We start from the raw sequence: 19069 nt of genomic DNA on the forward strand, positions 1-19069 counted from the left end.
TATATATATATATATATATATTTTTTTTTTTTTTTTCTGAGACAGAGTCTTGCTTGGTAACCCAGGCTAGAGTACAATGGCGTGATCTCAGCTCACTTCAGCCTCCGCTCCCTGAGTTCAAGTGATTATCCTGCCTCAGCCCCCTGAGTAGCTGGGACTACAGGTGTGTGCCGCCACCAGACTAATTTTTGTATTTTTAGTAGAGACGAGGTTTCATCATGTTGGCCAGGATGGTCTTGAATGTTTTACTGAGCCTTGGGACTCATATTCAGGTGCTTTTAAGTAGCTCCAGTCTAAGCATTTCTGTAACAGCAAACAGGCTGTGTAGTAGTGTTAGGAAGGCCTCTTGTTAATGTCAGCTTGGAGCTTTGTGCACGTGATGACACTAATAGCACCTTTTTAAAAACTACAAAAAGTACTTTGACTTTATTATGAATTTTTAGACTAGTTGCATGATAATGACTCTCCCATTGCTTTTAAGATTTCGATAAAAATAGCTATTTTACTTCTTTTTGTCCCTCTAGCAAATCAACGAATAAGGAGAAAGGTGACAATATTCATGATTAGCTCAGAACAGAAACACATTTTCAAGCCTACACATGAGAAACCGCTAAAAGATAAAGCTACGAAAAACCCTAATCTAGTTGTATTAATAAATTCTAGTGATCATGGGGGGAAGAACAAAAACCCACTGGCTTTTATTTGAATAGACATCCCCAAGACCAGTCAATCTCCCATTTTTGCTTTGGGCTTCAGAAATGCTGCACAGTTTGCATTGCTTTCCTTCCTCTGCCTTATACCCTTTCAAAAACTGAGCTCGGGGCAATGCTGTGATATTTCTATTTCACTTCTTTTTACCACAGCAAGAGCAAAGGCAAGCAGAGTGCATGCACAGGAAATGGGTTAGTGCAAATACAAGTATATACAAAAACCACACGACTGGAAGGGAGCTGTGACAACTGAAAGACATTTTTTAAAAGAAACATTTCCTGGAAAAAAAAAATGGTTCCTTTAAATCAATTATACATGTACATAAACAAACCCAAAATATGTTTTCTCCAACTGTCTTCAGCTCAGTTGATCAGGGTATGAAATTAATGTTTTGGAAAACTTCAGAAGCCTTATAAACTTTGTAGCATTAATCTAAAACTTTGGAAGTGTTAATGTATTTCCTTCTGAGACTATTAGGAAAAATGCTTCCTCTATCTCTTTTAAAAGATAAACAATCACATTTGATAAGTATACATTTGGTATAACATTCTCTGAATATGTAAGGAAAACAGCAAAATGATGCTATGGCTTCTAATTAATGAGCAACGTGCAATATTAAAAACAACAAATCATATATACATATATATTTGACAAAATACTCATATCCAAAAAATACAAATTAAATTTTAAAAACCAGTAAGAAAAAGACTGACAATACAATTTGAAATGGGCACAGAATTTGAGATTGAGATTTTTTTGTTTTGTTTTGTTTTTAAGTTCTAGGGTACATGTGCACAACGTGCAGGTTTGTTACATATGTATACATGTGCCATGTTGGTGTGTGGCACCTGTTAACTCATCCTTTACATTAGGTATATCTCCTAATGCTATCCATCCCCCATCCCCCAACCCCCTAGCAGGCCCGGGTATGTGATGTTCCCCACACTGTGTCCATGTGTTCTCATTGTTCAACTCCCATCCATGAGTGAGAGCACGTGGTGTTTGGCTTTCTGTCCTTGCGATAGTTTGCTCAGAATGATGGTTTCCAGCTTCATCCATGTCCCTATAAAGGACGTGAACTCATCCTTTTCTATGGCTGCATAGTATTCCATGGTGTATATGTGACACATTTTTTTAATCCAGTCTATCATTGATGGACATTTGGGTTGGTTCCAAGTCTTTGCTATTGTGAATAGTGCCGCAATAATCATATGTGTGCATGTGTCTTTATAGCAGCATGGTTTATTCTGTTTTAATTTGGCTTTTTGTATTAGATTTTCTTTTTTAGGAATTTGCTCATTTTTGATATTTTTCTTGTCTGTTAGTAAGAGATCTTTATCTAATAGAGATATTGACCTTTCTTGTTTATTTGTATTACAAACGTAATCAATTATGTCATTTATATATTGGCTTTTTATTAATCTTGCCATAATGAAGATTTAAGGTTTTATGTATTTAAATATTGCTATATTTTCTTCTATAGCATCTGATATTCCTCTCTTGGTTAAGAAAATAGCTTATTAATGAAAAAAATAAACAGTACAAAGTCAAACTAATAAAATATGAGTTCCTTGAAGAGACTACTACAGTAGATAATCCCTCTTGAGAACCCAATTAGGGAAAAAAGGGGGAAGTAAAAATATTCAAGATTAAGAATGAGAAATGTGATTAGCCACTAATTGAGGAAGGATTTTAAAATCTAAAAACTTTCTGTGCAGCAAAGGAAATAATCAACAGAGTGAAAAGACAACCTACAGATTGGGAGAAAATGTACTCAAACCAACAGAGGGCTAAATCCAGAATATACAAGGAATTCAAACATTTCTACTACAAAAAAACAAATAATCTGATTTAAAACATGGGCAAATGATCTGAACAGACATTTCTCAAAAGAAGACATACGTATGGTCAAAAAATATATGAAAAAATACTTAACATCACTAATTATCAGGGAAATGCAAATCAAAACCACAATGAGGTATCATCTCACTCCAATTAGTATGATTATTATCAAAAAGACAAAAAAATAACAAATGCTCGCAAGGATGTGGAGAAAAGTAAACTCTTATACACTGTTGGTAAGAATGTAAATAAAGCCACAGTGAAGAACAGTATAAAAGCTCCTCAAAAACTACAAATAGAACTACCGTATGATCCAGCAATCCTACTACTAGGCATTTATCCAAAGGAAAGGAAATCATTATATGAAAAGCATTTGCACCCCCATGTTTATTGCAACACTGTTCACAATAGCCAAGATATGAAATCAACCCAGGTGTCTGACAACAGATTAATGGATAAAGAAAAAGTGCTATATATACACCAAAGAATACTATTCAGCCATACAAAGAATAAAATCCTGTCATTCAAGGCAACATGGAACTAGAAGATATTATGTGAACTGAAATAAGCCAGGAAAAGAAAGTTAAACACTGCATGTTCTCACTCATATGTGGTAGCTTAAAAAAGTTGATCTCGTTAGAACAAAAGATACTAGAAGCTAGGAAGGATAGGGAGAAGGAGATAAAGGGAGCGATTTGTTAAAGGATAGAAAATTACAGCTAGATAAAAGGAGTAAGTTCTAGTGTTTCATAACACTGTAGAATGACTATAGTTAACCATAATGTTACTATATAGTTTCAAATAGCAAGAAAGAGAATATTGATTATTCTTAACACAAAGAAATGGCAAATGTTTGAGACAATGAATATGCTAATCACCCTGATCTGATCACAGTGCATTGTATAATTGTTTTGTGCAATTTAAAAAAAAATAATTTTTTTTTAAGTATTTTAAAAGCCTTTAGACAAAAAGCAACAAATTAGGCTTGGTGCGGTGGCTCACGCCTGTAATCCTACCACTTTGGGAGGCTGAGGCAGGTGGATCACGAGGTCAGGAGTTTGAGACAAGCCTGGCCAGTATGGTGAAACTGTGTCTCTACTAAAAATACAAAAATTAGCTGGGCATGGTGGTGCGCACCTGTAATCTCAGCTACTCAGGAGGCTGAGGCAGGAGAATCGCTTGAATTTGGGAGGCGGGGGTTGCAGTGAGCCGAGATTGCACCAGTGCACTCCAGCCTGGGCAACAGAGCAAGACCCTATCCCCCTGCCCAAAAAAAAAAAGAACAAATTAAATGATAGCAAAAGATAACAAAACTTGGAATAACTGGCCTGGTCTCTTCGAAAAGTCAAAGTCATTATCAAAAATGGGAGGAGAATGGTTTCAAATTAAAGTCTTAAGAGACATGACAACCAAAGCAATGCGTCTTCAAGATTAAATTTGAGATTGATCAAATCAGCTGTGAAAAAGTTATTTGGGGGACAATTGGAGAAATTCAAATATGACCTGGATGACAAAAGATATGAAGGGATTGTTGCTGAATTCAATGTGTTAAATAATATTGCAGTTATGTAGGAGAATATTCTTACTTTTTGGAGATAAATGCTGAGCTATTTAGAGATGAAAGGTCATGATTTCTCCAATTTAAAGTAGTTTAATATACTGGGGGTCTTATGAGTATTCATTGTGTTATTTTTAATACTTTTTAGGAATGTTTAAAATCTTTATAATAAAATTTTAAAGAATACATAACAGAAGGGAACACATATCATTCAATGTTACATGCAATTCTAAGGCAAACATTTCTAAAATCTAGAAAAATGGGATGATATTATTAGTAAAATATAAATTATTAAGAAATAAAAGATGTGAAAAATCTTGAATAGACCAATTATCATACAAGGGATTTGAAAATGATTATAGATCTCCTATTAAAAAATGTACCAAAACCAGATGGTTCCACAGCTGGATTCTATCCAACCTTTGGAGAACAAATAAGCCCAGTGTTATTTAAATTGCTGTAGACCATGGAAAGAGGCAGAAAGCTCTCCAATTTAATTAAGCAAGCCAGAAAAATCTTCCTGGCAAAATGTCACATTAGTTCCAAAAATAAAAAAGGTAGACCAATTTCACTCATATGTGTAGATGCAAAATTCTCAATGAAATATTAGACAACAGGTTTATTTTTATGTTGCTCTCTTTAAGAAACAAAAGAAATAATTATGATAGAACTTTGTTACATATCAAGTTCTATTTCTGTGAGACTAGTAGATATCAGGAGTGATCAACACACTGGAAAAGAGGAGGAGAACATTAAAATGTCTGGAAAAGTAAAGTAAGTATAAGGGTTTAATTACGCATGTAAGAAATAAAAATGTTCCCATCCCATATTTACTAATCATTTCCTTCTTCATATGGAGACAAAATCTGCTTCTGAGTAACTTTTACAGATGGAGGAAAAAAAAGATCCTGGGACATTAATTCCCTTAGGCTAGACTACAAATAAAAGCTAAAGTAGGATAGAGAACCCAGAGACTGGTTTCCAGTTAAAAATAGTTATTCTTTTCTTTCAATCATGTACCTCTGTTTGCACTATGCCCCAAGGATTCTGGTGGACTAATAGTGATAGAATGCCACACTGCATGCGTATTGGCACAATATACAGCCTGGCAGTGTTTCACATTCAAATCATATTACTTTAAGTGTAATTTTCTCCCAAGAAGTGATCTGTCTTCTAAACACAGTAACAAATACATATCAGATTTAATACCTTTTTCCATAGACAACATGGAGGCACTCAGCTTTGTCAAATGGCATCAGCTCTGGCAAGAACTCAAGAACTAATAGACCCCATTAATGTCACACCTTTTAAACCATATTTTTCTTGTAGCTCTTTAATATTCTCTTGGTAAGGTTAGGAAAAATGTATCTTATGAAATAGTATTCAGCCAAAAAACCACTGGATGTACATTCAATTGTTTATTTTTTTCTTAGTATTAGGAAATCAATATGTGCTGTGGCAAAGTATTTTTCCTACAATTTGGTTTACAATTCTGATACTTATTGCTGAATATGACAAGCATTATACTTTCAATAAACAAAATTATTTTAATTTACCAACCCCAATTACACTACCACATCATCAAGGCAAGTTACCTGCCTCTGTGGACCTCCCTTTCTATTGTAAAAATAAGACAAATATACTTTTCCCTTAATAAAGGAAGGTTTCCTCAAAATTGACAAATGGGATCTAATTAAAGTAAAGAGTTTCTGCACAACAAAAGAAACTATCATCAGAGTGAACAGGCAACCTACAGAATGGGAGAAAATTTTTGCAATCTATCCATCTGACAATGGTCTAATATCCAGAATCTGCAAGGAACTTAAACAAATTTACAAAAAAAAAAAAAACAACCCCATCAGAAAGTGGGTGACAGATATGAACAGACACTTCTCAAATGAAGACATTTATGAGGCCAACAAACATATGAAAAAAGCTCATCATCACTGGTCATTAGAGAAATGCAAACCAAAACCACAATGAGATACCGTTTCACTCCAGTTAGAATGGTGATCATTAAAATATCAGGAAACAACAGATGCCGGAGAGGATGTGGAGAAATAAGAATGCTTTTACACTGTTGGGAGTGTAAATTAGTTCAACCATTGTGGAAGACAGTGTGGTGATTCCTCAAGGATCTAGAACCAGAAATACCATTTGACCCAGCAATCCCATTGCTGGGTATATACCCAAAGGATTATAACTCATTCTACTATAAAGACACATGCACACATATGTTTATTGCAGCATTATTTACAATAGCAATGAATTAGAACCAACCCAAATGGCCATCAGTGATAGACTGGATAAAGAAAATGTGGCACATATACACCATGGATTACTGTGCCCCCATAAAACAGAATGAGTTCATGTCATTTGCAGGGACATGGATGAAGCCGGAAACCATCACTCTCAGCAAACTAACACAGAAACAGAAAACCAAACACCACATATTCTCACTCATAAGTGGAAGTTGAACAATGAGAAGACATGGCCACAGGGAAAGGAACATCACACAGAAAACCTAGATGACAGGTTGATGGGTGCAGCAAACCACCATGGCACATATATACCTATGTAACAAACCTGCACGTCCCGCACATGTATCCCAGAATTTAAAGTATAATAAATAAAATAAAATAAAATAAAAAAGGAAGGCTTCCTATAATATCAGAAAATCATTTTAACTTGGGCATTTGTATTCCTATTTCTGTATCTTTATTTTTTATTAATTAGCAAAATTTCCCTCCTAATTTCCATGCTATCAAATTCTCTCCCAGCTTTCCCTTATGTACAGTGGGGGCAATGTCACATGCCCCATGTGCATTTTAGAATGAATGATTGAGAATCAAATGAAATAATGAGTGTGCTTTGTAAATGGTGCAACACTAGACAAACTTGATACAGTTAAGCATTGGGACATGATGATGCCCAGGTTGACACCCAGGGTGCACTGGGCTTGGTATCACTTAGGAAGAGTGGCTCAATGCCATGGAATGGATGCAAGGAGTATTTGCCCCACTTCCTACAATCTCTGGGTATCAAGATCTAATTCAGTCATTTAGTGTGCAAATTTAGTTATTCGTCCAAAAGTCAGACTCCTAGACTAATAACTAAATTTACACACTCTTATGTCTGCAGGTATTTTGGAAAATGTAGTACAATTTTCACTTTCATACTTATTACTGCTATGAAAATATTTCTGAAGTCTTTCCTTGCTCATAAGACATGGACACAGTCATGCAGAAGGATGACAGGAGAGGGCTATTGACCGTTGTGGTTTCTTAATTCTATAAAGCTTTGAACTGTACCAGGTCAAGTAATCAGTGCTTACTACCTCTTATGAAAGTCAGTGATTCCTGGGTATGAGTAAGGAGAGTATCAAATTTTAAAGAAGGAAAAAGGGAAGGAAGGGAGGAGGCAGTGAGGGAAGGAAAGAAAAGAACAGAGGGAGAATGGAAGAAAGAAGAAGGGAGAAAAGGAGGTAAGTAAAGAGGGGAAGAGAAAGAGAAGACTAGAAAATTCCATGTTATTGAGACCAATTTTTTCAATCTTATTTAAAAAGTCATAAAAATATGAAGTGTAAAACGTTAACATGGGTCCATAGAGACTCCATCTCCAAAATCTTACTCCCACCCCCTACCCACTCACCCTTGAGCACCAATAATGTTTTGTAAGTCAGTTCCTCTATATGAAATTGAGCTTTTCGGAGACAGAAACATTTTGCTCAGCTCTGTGCCCTCCTAGCATAGTGTGAGATCCTGTCCATAGCTGATATTCCATAAATGTCTGTTGAGTGGGGTTATTTCTTCCTGAGTGAATGGCTTGTCTCGTGACAACTCAAATGAATTGGCAAATTGAAACACTGATAAAACTTGATGGCAGCCTCTGCATTCTATACATTAGTACAATCTTGATTTGAGAACATTTAGCAAAATTTGCAACCACTGGTTTCTACAATGTCTGTTCCATGCATTTGGGGAGCTCCTTTAATGATCCGTCTACAATTTTAGACAGCGAGACATGGGATAGATGGGCTGAACAACTCCATTTTATAATATATTAAAATTCGAGTAAAATAATATATGTGAAACTATTATCCAAACTGTAGCACATTATGTTATAGTTACATGTTGTTACACAATAGTGGGTTAATACTATAAGGATTACGTTGTTATTGTTATTCTTGTTCATGAAATTCCATAGTCATTGATTTGGGTTAAGACATTGTCTCCAGAATGCTCATTAAATCCCCAGCCTTGGCTCCAAGATAATACCCATCCATCCTTCTTCTCGCAAAGGTTCACATGAGAATCAACTATGAAAAGACATGGAAGTTTGTTTAATTCCTGAGTTATCTGCAAGTGTAGGAATAATAACAGTTATTGAAGTCCATGTGCTAGTCACTTTCTACGAAATTTACACTAATTTAAGTAACTCTCTCAGCAGCCTAGCCACACAACTACTATCTTGATTGTGTAGGTAAGAAAACTGAGGCTTACGGAGTTGGGATTTGAACAAAGGTAATTGGACTTCAGAGCATGTACTTTAACCACTATTCTACAATATTACAAGCCCTTGAAGATTGACTTATTAACTAGCTGTTCCAAGAAACTTAACGTACTTCATGATATTTGCACAGATTTGCGTTTACCAAGCAACTGAGCTGAGTTTCTCCAGGGATCTGAGAGATGGGTGACCAGCAGAGAGTCAAGGTCCCAAATCAGCAGACCTGAAGTTACATTTCTGTAGCAAAAAATAAGTGTATTTATGCTAGAAGGGCAGGGGCAAGGGTCGACACTCAGCTCTCTCTCCTTGGTGCCCGAAGGAAGCTTAACTAAAACCTACATGATCGTAAGGGCTGAGGAGAGTCTCTGAAGTATCATTACTGACATGCCCTGGGTGTGAGAGGCATGCTATCAACACTTATACCTGCCTTCCTACCCAGTGTGACCCATGGAATTAACATCATACAGGGTATGGATTGGGCAAACAGGCATTTGTTCGTTAAACCCTCTCACACCTGAAGCTGGAGAAAGTACAATTAGGTGTATTAATTGTACAATTAAGAAATTTCAAGTGACTTTCTGTTACTCAATATTGTTGGAGAATGGGTTGTGTGTGCTACTCAGTGTTTTGCCTTGTGCAGGGCACATTCTGATGTATTATCGATTACTACAGCCTTCCCTTTCAGCACATCTTTCTCTTCTCCTCTCTGACTTTCTCTATGTCAGGGACACCCAGCTCTCCGACTGCACTAGCCCATCTGAGCCCTTTGGAAAGTCATCCATAAGCTGATATTTATTGGGTGCCTACGTGTGCCAGGCAGTGTTTTGAAACCAGAGGCAACGATTAGGTACCTCTTCTTGGGAAGCTCAAGTTAATTCAAATGTGCTTAATCGATTCTCTCAGGGGAATACGCATTCAGAGGCATCAAGTCTGGGTACACCTGGGAAATGGTACGGTTGGAGGGAGCTGTTCCTACAGAGATCTTCATGTGCCAACACAGAGGCAACCACCTACTTTGCTTACCCTGAAAGGTGGCGTTGCTCCCACACTGAGTACCAATATGAAAGCATACAATACAGCATACAGTTCTTTGTTATGCAGGCTGTCTTGGAACTAGATGATGTTTCAAATGGCACTTCCCAAATCTGCCGGAGCCTCTTATGCCTGTTATGATTTCTAGAATGTGCTGAAATGATCCCCAAACAGCATCTCTGCTAATTGAATCCTGGCTAACAAAGAGCTGACTAAAGTGCATTTATCAATTGCTTAGGAATTCTTTATACCCAAATGTGACCTTGGGTTAAAACTATCTATCATTGGCTTTAGAAAGTGGCAGGGTCATGGATCCATAAAAAGCTGTTAAGAAAAAACTAGACCACTTGGAGAGGCTAGTTTCCAAGTGGAGAGGCTACTCTCCAGACCAGTATCCAGGGGCCAGAACTTCTCTGCCCCCCATCCAGTCCAACATTGAGTTGGAGAACCACCCTGGGTATGACCCAGGAAGAGACTTCTTAGAAGGCTTTCATCAGATATCTAGAGGCAAAGTGCAGGCTAGATGGGTATGGGCAAGAGAGGAGCAGAATAGCATTAACTGTGAAGTCCACCCCCGACCTGACAACCCTACATAGTAACCCTGCAAGCTGGTTCTTGCCTACTCATCCTAATGCCACCCAAAGTCTCTTACCCCCAGAACCCTGATTTATTGGTTTTGAGTTCGTGTTAGTAGATTAAACTGTCTCCTTGATTTCTCTGTATTTGTTTATTTGTTCACTTGGTTACTTGCTGTCTCCCACCCCCACCCCGAAAAAACCTATCAGCTCCACGCAGCCTTAAAGTGTAGTTGCTAAGTTCCTCTCCGTAACCTCAGTTTCCAGAACAGTGTGAGCTGGTATATAGTAGGCGCTTAATAAATACTCATTGAAGGAGTGAATGAATGGGGAAGCTTATTCCAAGGCCCTGAACATGGACTTCTGGCAAGGGAGCCTTCCAAACGCTGGCTTGGGCGATGCTGCTGGGATCCCAGCCACCAGATCTTTAATAAGCCTCTGACCCCTTCTCAAGGGTGGAAGGGCGAACTAAGCTTGGCCCCCACCCCCACCCACTAGCCGGACCCAGAAAATAGAGGTCTAAACGGCAAATGCATCCAGGGCTCCAACTCCCCCAGCAGCCTCCAAATGAGGCTGACGGCCTTGGACAGGCGACGGCCTTGGACAGGCCCCGCCCGGAGCCCCGCGGCGGCCACCCCCCGCCCTCCCTCGCAGCCTGCAGTTCCCCCGGGCGGCGTGGACAGCCCCGGCCGGCGAGCTGAGCCCGTGTGGGCGGCGCGGGCAGGAGCCGACCCAAGCGCGTCCCGCGACGCCAGCTCCAGATGCACCGCTGCAGGGCCCCGGCCGCCCGCCGAGTTGGCCGCGCGCGCCCGGGGGAGTGCAGAGTTTGGAAAGTCTTCGAGAAGCTTCAGAGAAGGGAAGGGGGTGGGAAGAGTGGGGGTGCAAGAGAGAAAAACCCGCCTCTTGCGAGTTGAGCGAGGAAGAGGGGGGGAAAGGCTCCGAGTTCCGCTTCCTGAACGGCGGGTGGATAGAGAAGGTTGGCGCGGGGAAGACCGGCGGGACGCGCGCCCCGGGCCCGCGGCGCGATCGACGTGACCGGCGATGGCCGGTGAGCGGACCCGCAGGTTCACCCGGAGCCTGTTGAGACCTGGGCAGGCGGCCGAGCTCCGGCACAGCGCCGCGTCCGCCGCCGCGGTGGCCGTCAGCAGCCGGCAGCAGCAGCGGGTGAGTGCGGCGCATCCTCCGCGCCTTCCCGCGCGCCCCAGGCGCCCGGGGGGAACGAGGCCCGGCCTCCCGAAAAGCTCGGCGGGCCCAGGTCCCCAAAGCCCACGGGTCCTCTCCTCCTCACTCCCTCCCCCGCCGCCTCTGCGGGCTCCCCCGGCGCCACCTCAGCGAGGCAGCGCCACCGACGCGTAAGGACCGGGGGCGCGTTTGTGCACGCGGGACGCTTAGAAGAGCAGCTGCGTGGGCAGCAGAAGCGCAGCGTGGGAGAGGATGTGCAGGGGCTTTAACGGGACGGGAGGGGACCGGAATGCACCGCCAGTCACATTGCTGCTAAGTGATACGAGTGCCAGAGACCCCGGGTGGGGTAGGGGGGATCTACAGAACGGAACCCTTGGGTCTGCAGGTCTGCGCGTCCCTCTCACCCGCCAGCGAACAGACCAGTGAGCTGAGAGAGAGGGATGCAGTCCGTGGTCCTCGTGCTGGTTAGAGCAGGGCCCCCCCGACCTTAACTATCGCAGAAACAGATGTACTTGGAACAACCCTCCCACCGCAGGGTAAAAACCCACAAACCACTTAATACTCCTCCAGAAAGGGCTGGGGAACACAGGCTGGAGGAGACGTGGGTCATTAGGTCTCCAGCGGTTTCTGGTATTTTTCTAAGATGTTTCGCGGGGTTCTCCCGCCAGCAATGCTTTACTGGTTACTTCCTTATTGAAACGCCTTCTAAGTGCTGGGTGATTTCCGCGGGAGGTCCCTGGGGCAGCAGCCAGCATCTGACGGTAGGATCCTATCCATACCAACCCAGATGTTCCTGCGTTGCAGTAGGTCCATACTGCCGGGGAGAGGTGGCAAGAGACAAATCAACTCTAGTGGAAACGGGAAGCGAGTGGGAACAACAGCCTCACAGCAAGACCGGGGCTCAGCAGCCGCGCTCTTGGCCTGCGTTTGGCGGACCGGAATCCGGGTTGTGTGTTTCATTTTCTTTTTTGCCAGTAAATATCATTAGGAACTAAACGGCTCTTTTTAAGAGTGTGAAAGTGTTACTCTTGCCAGTCACCAATGAGGAGGGCGCCAAAAGCTGCCTAGAGCCAGTTCCCACAGCCAGGACTATTCTCTAAAGCCAGAGGTCGGAAAGTTGAACAGAACGGAAGCAAATTGCCTGGCAGAGGGAAGAGGCATCGGGTGCCCAGGGGGTGTAGAGCGGGCGGCGGTGATTAGAGCGTGAAACGAACTGGTGGCCAGGGTGCCTTTTCTTGCACTTACACTAGCTGCAGTCCGCAGTTACCCAGAGGTGGTTCAACTGTTAGCTCACTCTGTGCCAGGGACAGCATGTGGTTCTGCTGTCAGCGTGCACATTTTCAGGACACCAAAGACAAACTGCTTAAAAGAACATTAGAAGAAAAGATTCAATTTGAGTAAAAGTAGAGATAAGAAAATCTCCAGACAGTAGTAGAAAGTGCTTTTTACTTTTGAATGATCATTCAGAATTGTGGTTTTGTCATTTTCTCTCATTCTCTTGACAAAAACTTTATTTTGCAACTCATTGGACTGAATCTCACTGAGAATCTGATAGAAACACACAGCGTTCAATTGGAATAAACAGCTTAAAATGTTGTGTGTTTTTCTTTAATGTAGATTCTCCTAGAATTTCTGTAGCACTAGAATTTCTATAAAGATTATGTATCCCAGATACCCTTCTACACAACACACACACACACACACACACACACACACACACACACGCACTGCTTTCGCCAAAATTACGTCAGATTTGAAATCCTAGGGTATCTTGTCAAAATGAATAAGCTCGCTGTCTTTAAAAAGAGGTGGGGGAGGGGAGATTCACTGGCAAAGGTGGTCCTGACTCCCCTTGCTTCGCTTCAGCACCTTGGCCAACACTCCTAAACTAGCTTTTGCCAAGACATTTCATGGGATCTTACACATCTAGGCAGGCAGTTTTGACTGCTATTTTGGCAGCAAGAACGCATGTGCTTTGCATACCATCCCATCAGTTAACTCTTGAAGGGAAACAGAAAGGTGATGAGTTCTCTGAGCTGGCACCTGAACTCGGTGGGATTCTGTGGGGATAGAGCATCCCTTTTGAACCTAAAACCTTGTCATTGGACTATGTGGTAGAGACTAAGCTTACACTGATGCAATCCCTTAGGACTGTTTGTATCTGTTGCTTCAAGTTCTCAAAACATGGTTGTCAAGGGAGAAAAATGATAGGATGTTGGGGAAAATATTATGGGTATCCGACTTCAGTACAGACTCATAGAACTGTGGGTGTGTATTGGAGCAAGCCATCCTCTATTGCAAGGTATTTGAAAGACACTAGAAACTCCTGCTGGGAAAAACTATCTTACTGCTAGATTTATATAGTCCCCTTTCTGAAATCTCTGTTTTGGGGACCCAAATCCTCCAGGACATTGCCAAAAGATTGCCATAGTGTTTGAACTCTGCTCTATCCAATAAGTTTAGATAAGGTTGTGAGGTTAACAAGAGAGTTTTGGTCTCTGAGAATGGGGTGTGTATACATACACACAGAGAGAGACAGAAGACAGGAAGCCTTCAAAATGTGTTTGAATATGGAGAGGAGAGATCAAGGAGATGCTGAGTGAGGGTAATGACTGGGAAAGCCAAATTTTAAGGCAGTTGTTGAGGACAGTAGAGGTGTATGCCAAAGCAAATTTGATGTCAGTGCTTTTACCCAAAGCACTGTATATAGTAGGCTTATGTATTTGCAGACTCCTAGACACGAGCCACCTTATTCTTCACCCCTCCCAAGAACAGTAATGAACAAAAACATACATTTCAAAAGGAGAAATATTTGCTCCTTCATTATCCTAAAATTCCCCATAGAAAATAAATGAAAGACAACTCATTCGAAGATCAATTCAAAAGATCAAGTCAAGTTCTCATAATTTTCTGAAATCTCATTCCTGATTGTTTCATAAAGCAAGCTTCTCTAGGGTAGTATTTCAGCCCGAAAATGATTAGAAACATTTGTTTCATATCAGAACTGGAGTGTTTTATTACATTGGTTGAATATACATACTATGTTGGCTTCAAAGTTGTAATGCCACTAATTAGAAATTCCTTTTTGATAAGAAGCTCATCTTTTAAAATGAATAAAGTGTATCTCTACCCTAGCATGAATTAGTTCATTTAGATAGCTTTCTATAACTCATTAAGATATACATTTAGGATTTGTGCACTTTTCTGCGTATATATTGTATTTGAGAGCATTTCAAAAGAAAATACTTTTTAAAAAAGTATAGGTTAACTTTTTGCAAACACTCCATCAGATCTGTCACTTTGAGAGAAATAGAGTTTTATTTATGGAATGTTTTAGGTGGGTTAGTGCAATGGAAGGCTTCAGATAACCAGAAGGATGAGATCTACATACAGTCAGATGATGGAAAGGAAGCATTTACTAGAGATCAAATAATCATTTGGTCAGTTTTGGCCTAAAGCCGTTCATCTGTTTCCTAGACTGGAGCTTACCACTTTAGTTACATGTACTTTTAATGTCTTTATATTTACTCTATTATTAGACAAAAACTCCTCTGCAACTCCTTTTTGATTGTATCTAATTTTGTTATTAACTCATTTTAAAGAGAAAGCATCCTGCCGGAAGTGATTATACTTAACCAGGAGGTTTTCTCCCTTCCTACCCACCCAGAAAGGGTAAGGGGTAAAGAGAGGAAAGTATTTATTTAGGTAAATTCCATTTCCCTTCTTTGATGTTTCCTAACTCTTCAGACTTCCAATAATTTAGAGAGCTTTGAGTAAGAAGCGGAACCTTTGAACAACCAAAGAGCTTTGATTGAGAAGTAGTGAATATGTAAACATGTTTACGTGAGCATGAGGAATTCCTAGAAGGAAGAATTTTCTCCCCTCTGAACTTGGTGGCATTCAAGAGTTGAGAGTAGGAGGGATTTTTTTTTAATTGAGTGGGGGATACTGGAATTTCCCAAAAGTCATATGCTAGATGCAGAAAGTGATAGCGAATGAAAGTGAAGCACTTGTTTTGCTGTCACTATCCAGATTTAAAAGCAACATGCAATATAAGGGCCTGCTTGTTTCACATTCACAGCACAGTCTTTTTGTTTTGTGTTTTTTGTTTTGTTTTGTTTTATTGTTGTTTTGGACAGAGTCCTTTATGACAAGGGTGTTTATGCTTTAGCAGAAATCACACGTTTATGTCTTCATATGAGGAAAATCTCTTGACCTCTTTGCCTGGAGAAGAAGTCAACACAAACTTAGTTTACAAGATCAAGTTTGAATGTTACTGATGTGTCTGCCAATGTTTTTTATTTCTCAAGGGCATTGGAGAAATAACTTTGAAAATAAATAGTAACCACAAGTGGGTTCTAGAAAACTTCTAGAAGGATCAAAGACTGAAAGAATGAGTCAACATGTAGAGGTTTTGGCTGTCTTTTTCTCCGCAACCAGATTCTCTAAGGCCTAGCATAGAAAAAGAAAGCAATAATGAATGCATTACGGTAAACAATTTGTTAAGAATGTACGATGTGCCTGGCACAGTGTTAAGCATTCTGTTTAATTCTCAGAGCAGTCATTTGAGGAAGGTATTATTGTCGCAAAATACAGAGGAGGCCAGTGAGACTCATAGAGTTAAACATGTTTCTCTAAGTTAAGTAACTGACATGGGACGTCCTCTGCATTTTGAATAGAAAACTGGAGGGGTTAACTTCCAGTTTTTTAGCTGCTTCTAAAAGCATCTTCAAATTGGTGGATATGAGTAGTTGATGTTGGTTGGTGTTACCTTTTGATCTACCCAAGTTGCAGTTCTCCCTAAGGAATAGGAAAATTGTTCTTCCCACTAGTGCTTCAGAGTACCTGTTAGCATTCACTCCAGTGTTCTCCTGAGGATAGTTGCAATAGCAGAGGCTTAATTATAATAGATCTTCCCAAGGCAACTGGAATTTCAATAGTTAAGTCTTTCAAATATGAACTCACTCAGCCATCCCCATCTCACCTGTATAGCAAAGTCTTAAGAAAATTGTTAAAGAGCATGAGGTTAATCCTCCTGCAGTCTACTTCAAAACTGTCTGCTTCTCCATTCTCAGTTGCTTACCCCACTCTCGCATGTGCCTGAAATTCCTCAATGCATTGTGTGTCTTGGAGTATGTATTTCCATTTAACTGAGTTGTGTTGGTATCCTTTTTTCACATTCTATCTTATTTGAAGGAGAGATCCTAAGTATCTTACAAAGATGCATGTGAGACGACAATAACAAAATATAGTAAGGGGAGTGAAAAGTAATAATAGCCAGAAATAAAAACCAACAATATTAGGAAAGTTAGATGTAATCAGGTGTAGGTCATTGGGACCAGTAAATAAAATACATCACTATTAAGTCCTGTAGTTTTGTTAAAGGTGCTTCTTGGTGACCAAGTCAAAGAGGAAAACACCATCAGCCATAAGATTTAAGAAGTCCATCAGATAAATGAAAATTTGCTCTAGACATATTCAGCATTAACTTATACTGAAACTTAAGAGACAAGATATTTTTTTCCTGGAGTTTTTTTACAGATAGTAGCATGATGTGATAGAGTCTCGTCATTGAGAGTGTGGTCCAAGAACCAGCAATATTAGATCACATGGGAGCTAGCTAGAAATACAGAATCCAAGGGCTCACACCAGATAATGCATTTTAATAAGATTCCCCTACTGATTTGCACTAGGACACTAAAATTTGAGAAACATGAAAATAACCTACATCTTTAGCCACACTTTTGCAGTATCTTTTTAGATAAAGTCAATTGATAAGGGTCCAATACAATGTGGTTTATTCTGCAACTATTTGAAAGTTTTACTTAAAGCAGAGATGAGGTTTAGACCACTTAGAAACGAAAATGGGATTTGGTTCATTGTTAAATGGCTTTAGGGAAACCTCTTACTTATTTGTGTTATATTCTGTCCTCCATCTACCATCTAGCCCCTTAATTGTAGTGTGAACTTAATTTTCCAGGTTAAGAAAAAATTCCATAACATACTTAAATAATTGCTATCTAAATCAGCACAAGTTCTCACTCTAGGTTGTAGGGTGAGAGTTCATACCCTAAACATGTGTTTCAGAGTGAGGCGAATGTTACTCCTTCTACAGAGAATTTTTAAGTACAATTACTTCAACTAATGAAAGATGTGTTATGAACTAAATGTTTGTGTCCTTCCAAAATTAATATGTCGATGCCTTAAGCCCCTATATGATGCTATTAGGAGGTGAGGCCTTTGGGAGGTAATTAGGGGTAGATTCGGTCATGAGAGTGGACCTCTTATGATAAGATTAGTGGCTTTAAAAGAAGAAGAAGAAGAGAGAGAGATCGCCCTGTCTCTGTCATGTGAGGACACAACAAGGCGGCCGGCCATATAGGAGCCAGAAAGAGAGCCTTCACCAGGAACCCAACCATGCTAGCACCATGATCTCAGACTTCAGCCTCCAGAACTGTGAAAAATAAATGTCTGTTGTTAAAGACACCCAGACTATGTTATGTTATTACGGCAGCCCGCACTGACTAATACAACACACAACTAACACTGATTCTGTGGTGTCACATAAGATCTATATTGATATATCGAATGAAACCCTTAGGGATTTGAAAATAATTGGTGATATCAGAAAATCCAACTGCTAGAATCAGAAAATCATGAAGATGTTTTTCTCTCTCACAGTCATTGACTCCTAGAAAAAGTGATACCTCTTGAATTCATGCTTGAATGCGGTAAGAATGGGCTTCCATGGAGTTAAAGATCTTGATTTCCCCATATGCTATATTGTGGTTCATGACCTCTTTGATGGGCTGTCCTTCACCATCATCCTGAGATACTCTTTCCTTGACTATCCATGTTGGAGTTCCATTATGCACTTGTAACAATTTGGCCACATGGGATTCTAATGAATGGGAGTTGGTATTGGAAATGTCAGAGCCTGTGAGTCTGGAGACCAGAATTTCAAACCTGGCTCTGTGACCCTTGATGAAGTCCCTTCTCTCTTTGAAGACTCAGTTTCCTGAACTGTGAAATTAGGGGATTAGGTGATTGGGCTCTTGAATTTCCCACTTCTTTGTCCCAGAGTTCTCACAACTTCTCCTTCTCATCCCTCAGATTCTCAGATGTCACCTTCTCAGGAAGGTCATCCTGGATTACCAAGTGGAAGGTGAGAGTTCGTACCCTAAAGATGTGTTTCAGGGTGAGGTGAATGTTACTTTTCCTACCAGATAATCTCCCACCAGGCTCCCCACCCTCAACACTCTCAATCTCATTACTAGGCTTAGTTGTCTTCATAGCTCTTACTACTATCTAAAGTGATCTTTTTATTGATTTCATTTCTTATTTGTCTTCCAACCCTCTTGCCTTGGAATATAAGTGCTATTGAAAAGAGAGAACTTGTCTGTTTCACTACTTTTATAGTATATTTGCTATTGGGAAATAAGAGGGGTGGAGTCCCCCTTCTTACCGCACATTAGTTGCTTAAGGAAAGTCAGAAGGGTTGGCTGAATGTACATTACTGAAAGGTTATAGTGGAATTATAACTTTAAAATGTCCAGGTTGTTAGCATCTGATAATGAGAGCCCTTCTGTCACCCTCTTCATAGTCTACCTGTAAATCTTGGCAAGCATTGGAAATGCAATCCTGCCGAAAGGTACTGGGC

At 40.3% G+C, this 19069-nt stretch overlaps 1 protein-coding gene across 2 annotated transcripts in view; it reads left to right on the top strand.

The window, feature by feature from the left end:
• Window positions 1–11082: 11082 nt before the first annotated feature.
• DOCK10 (dedicator of cytokinesis 10) overlaps window positions 11083–19069 on the top strand; it is a 277368-nt gene continuing 269381 nt past the window's right edge. Inside the window, exon 1 of one of the 2 annotated variants that reach the window (XM_058437931.1) lies at window positions 11083–11391. In XM_058437931.1, the coding sequence (XP_058293914.1) occupies window positions 11269–11391 (123 nt within the window). In that variant the 5' untranslated portion in view covers window positions 11083–11268. The remainder of the gene's footprint in view (window positions 11392–19069) is intronic. The other variant, XM_032754230.2, reaches the window with a different exon arrangement.

This window comes from Hylobates moloch, unplaced genomic scaffold (genome assembly GCF_009828535.3).
Source record: "Hylobates moloch isolate HMO894 unplaced genomic scaffold, HMol_V3 SCAFFOLD_1, whole genome shotgun sequence".
NCBI lineage: Eukaryota > Metazoa > Chordata > Mammalia > Primates > Hylobatidae > Hylobates > Hylobates moloch.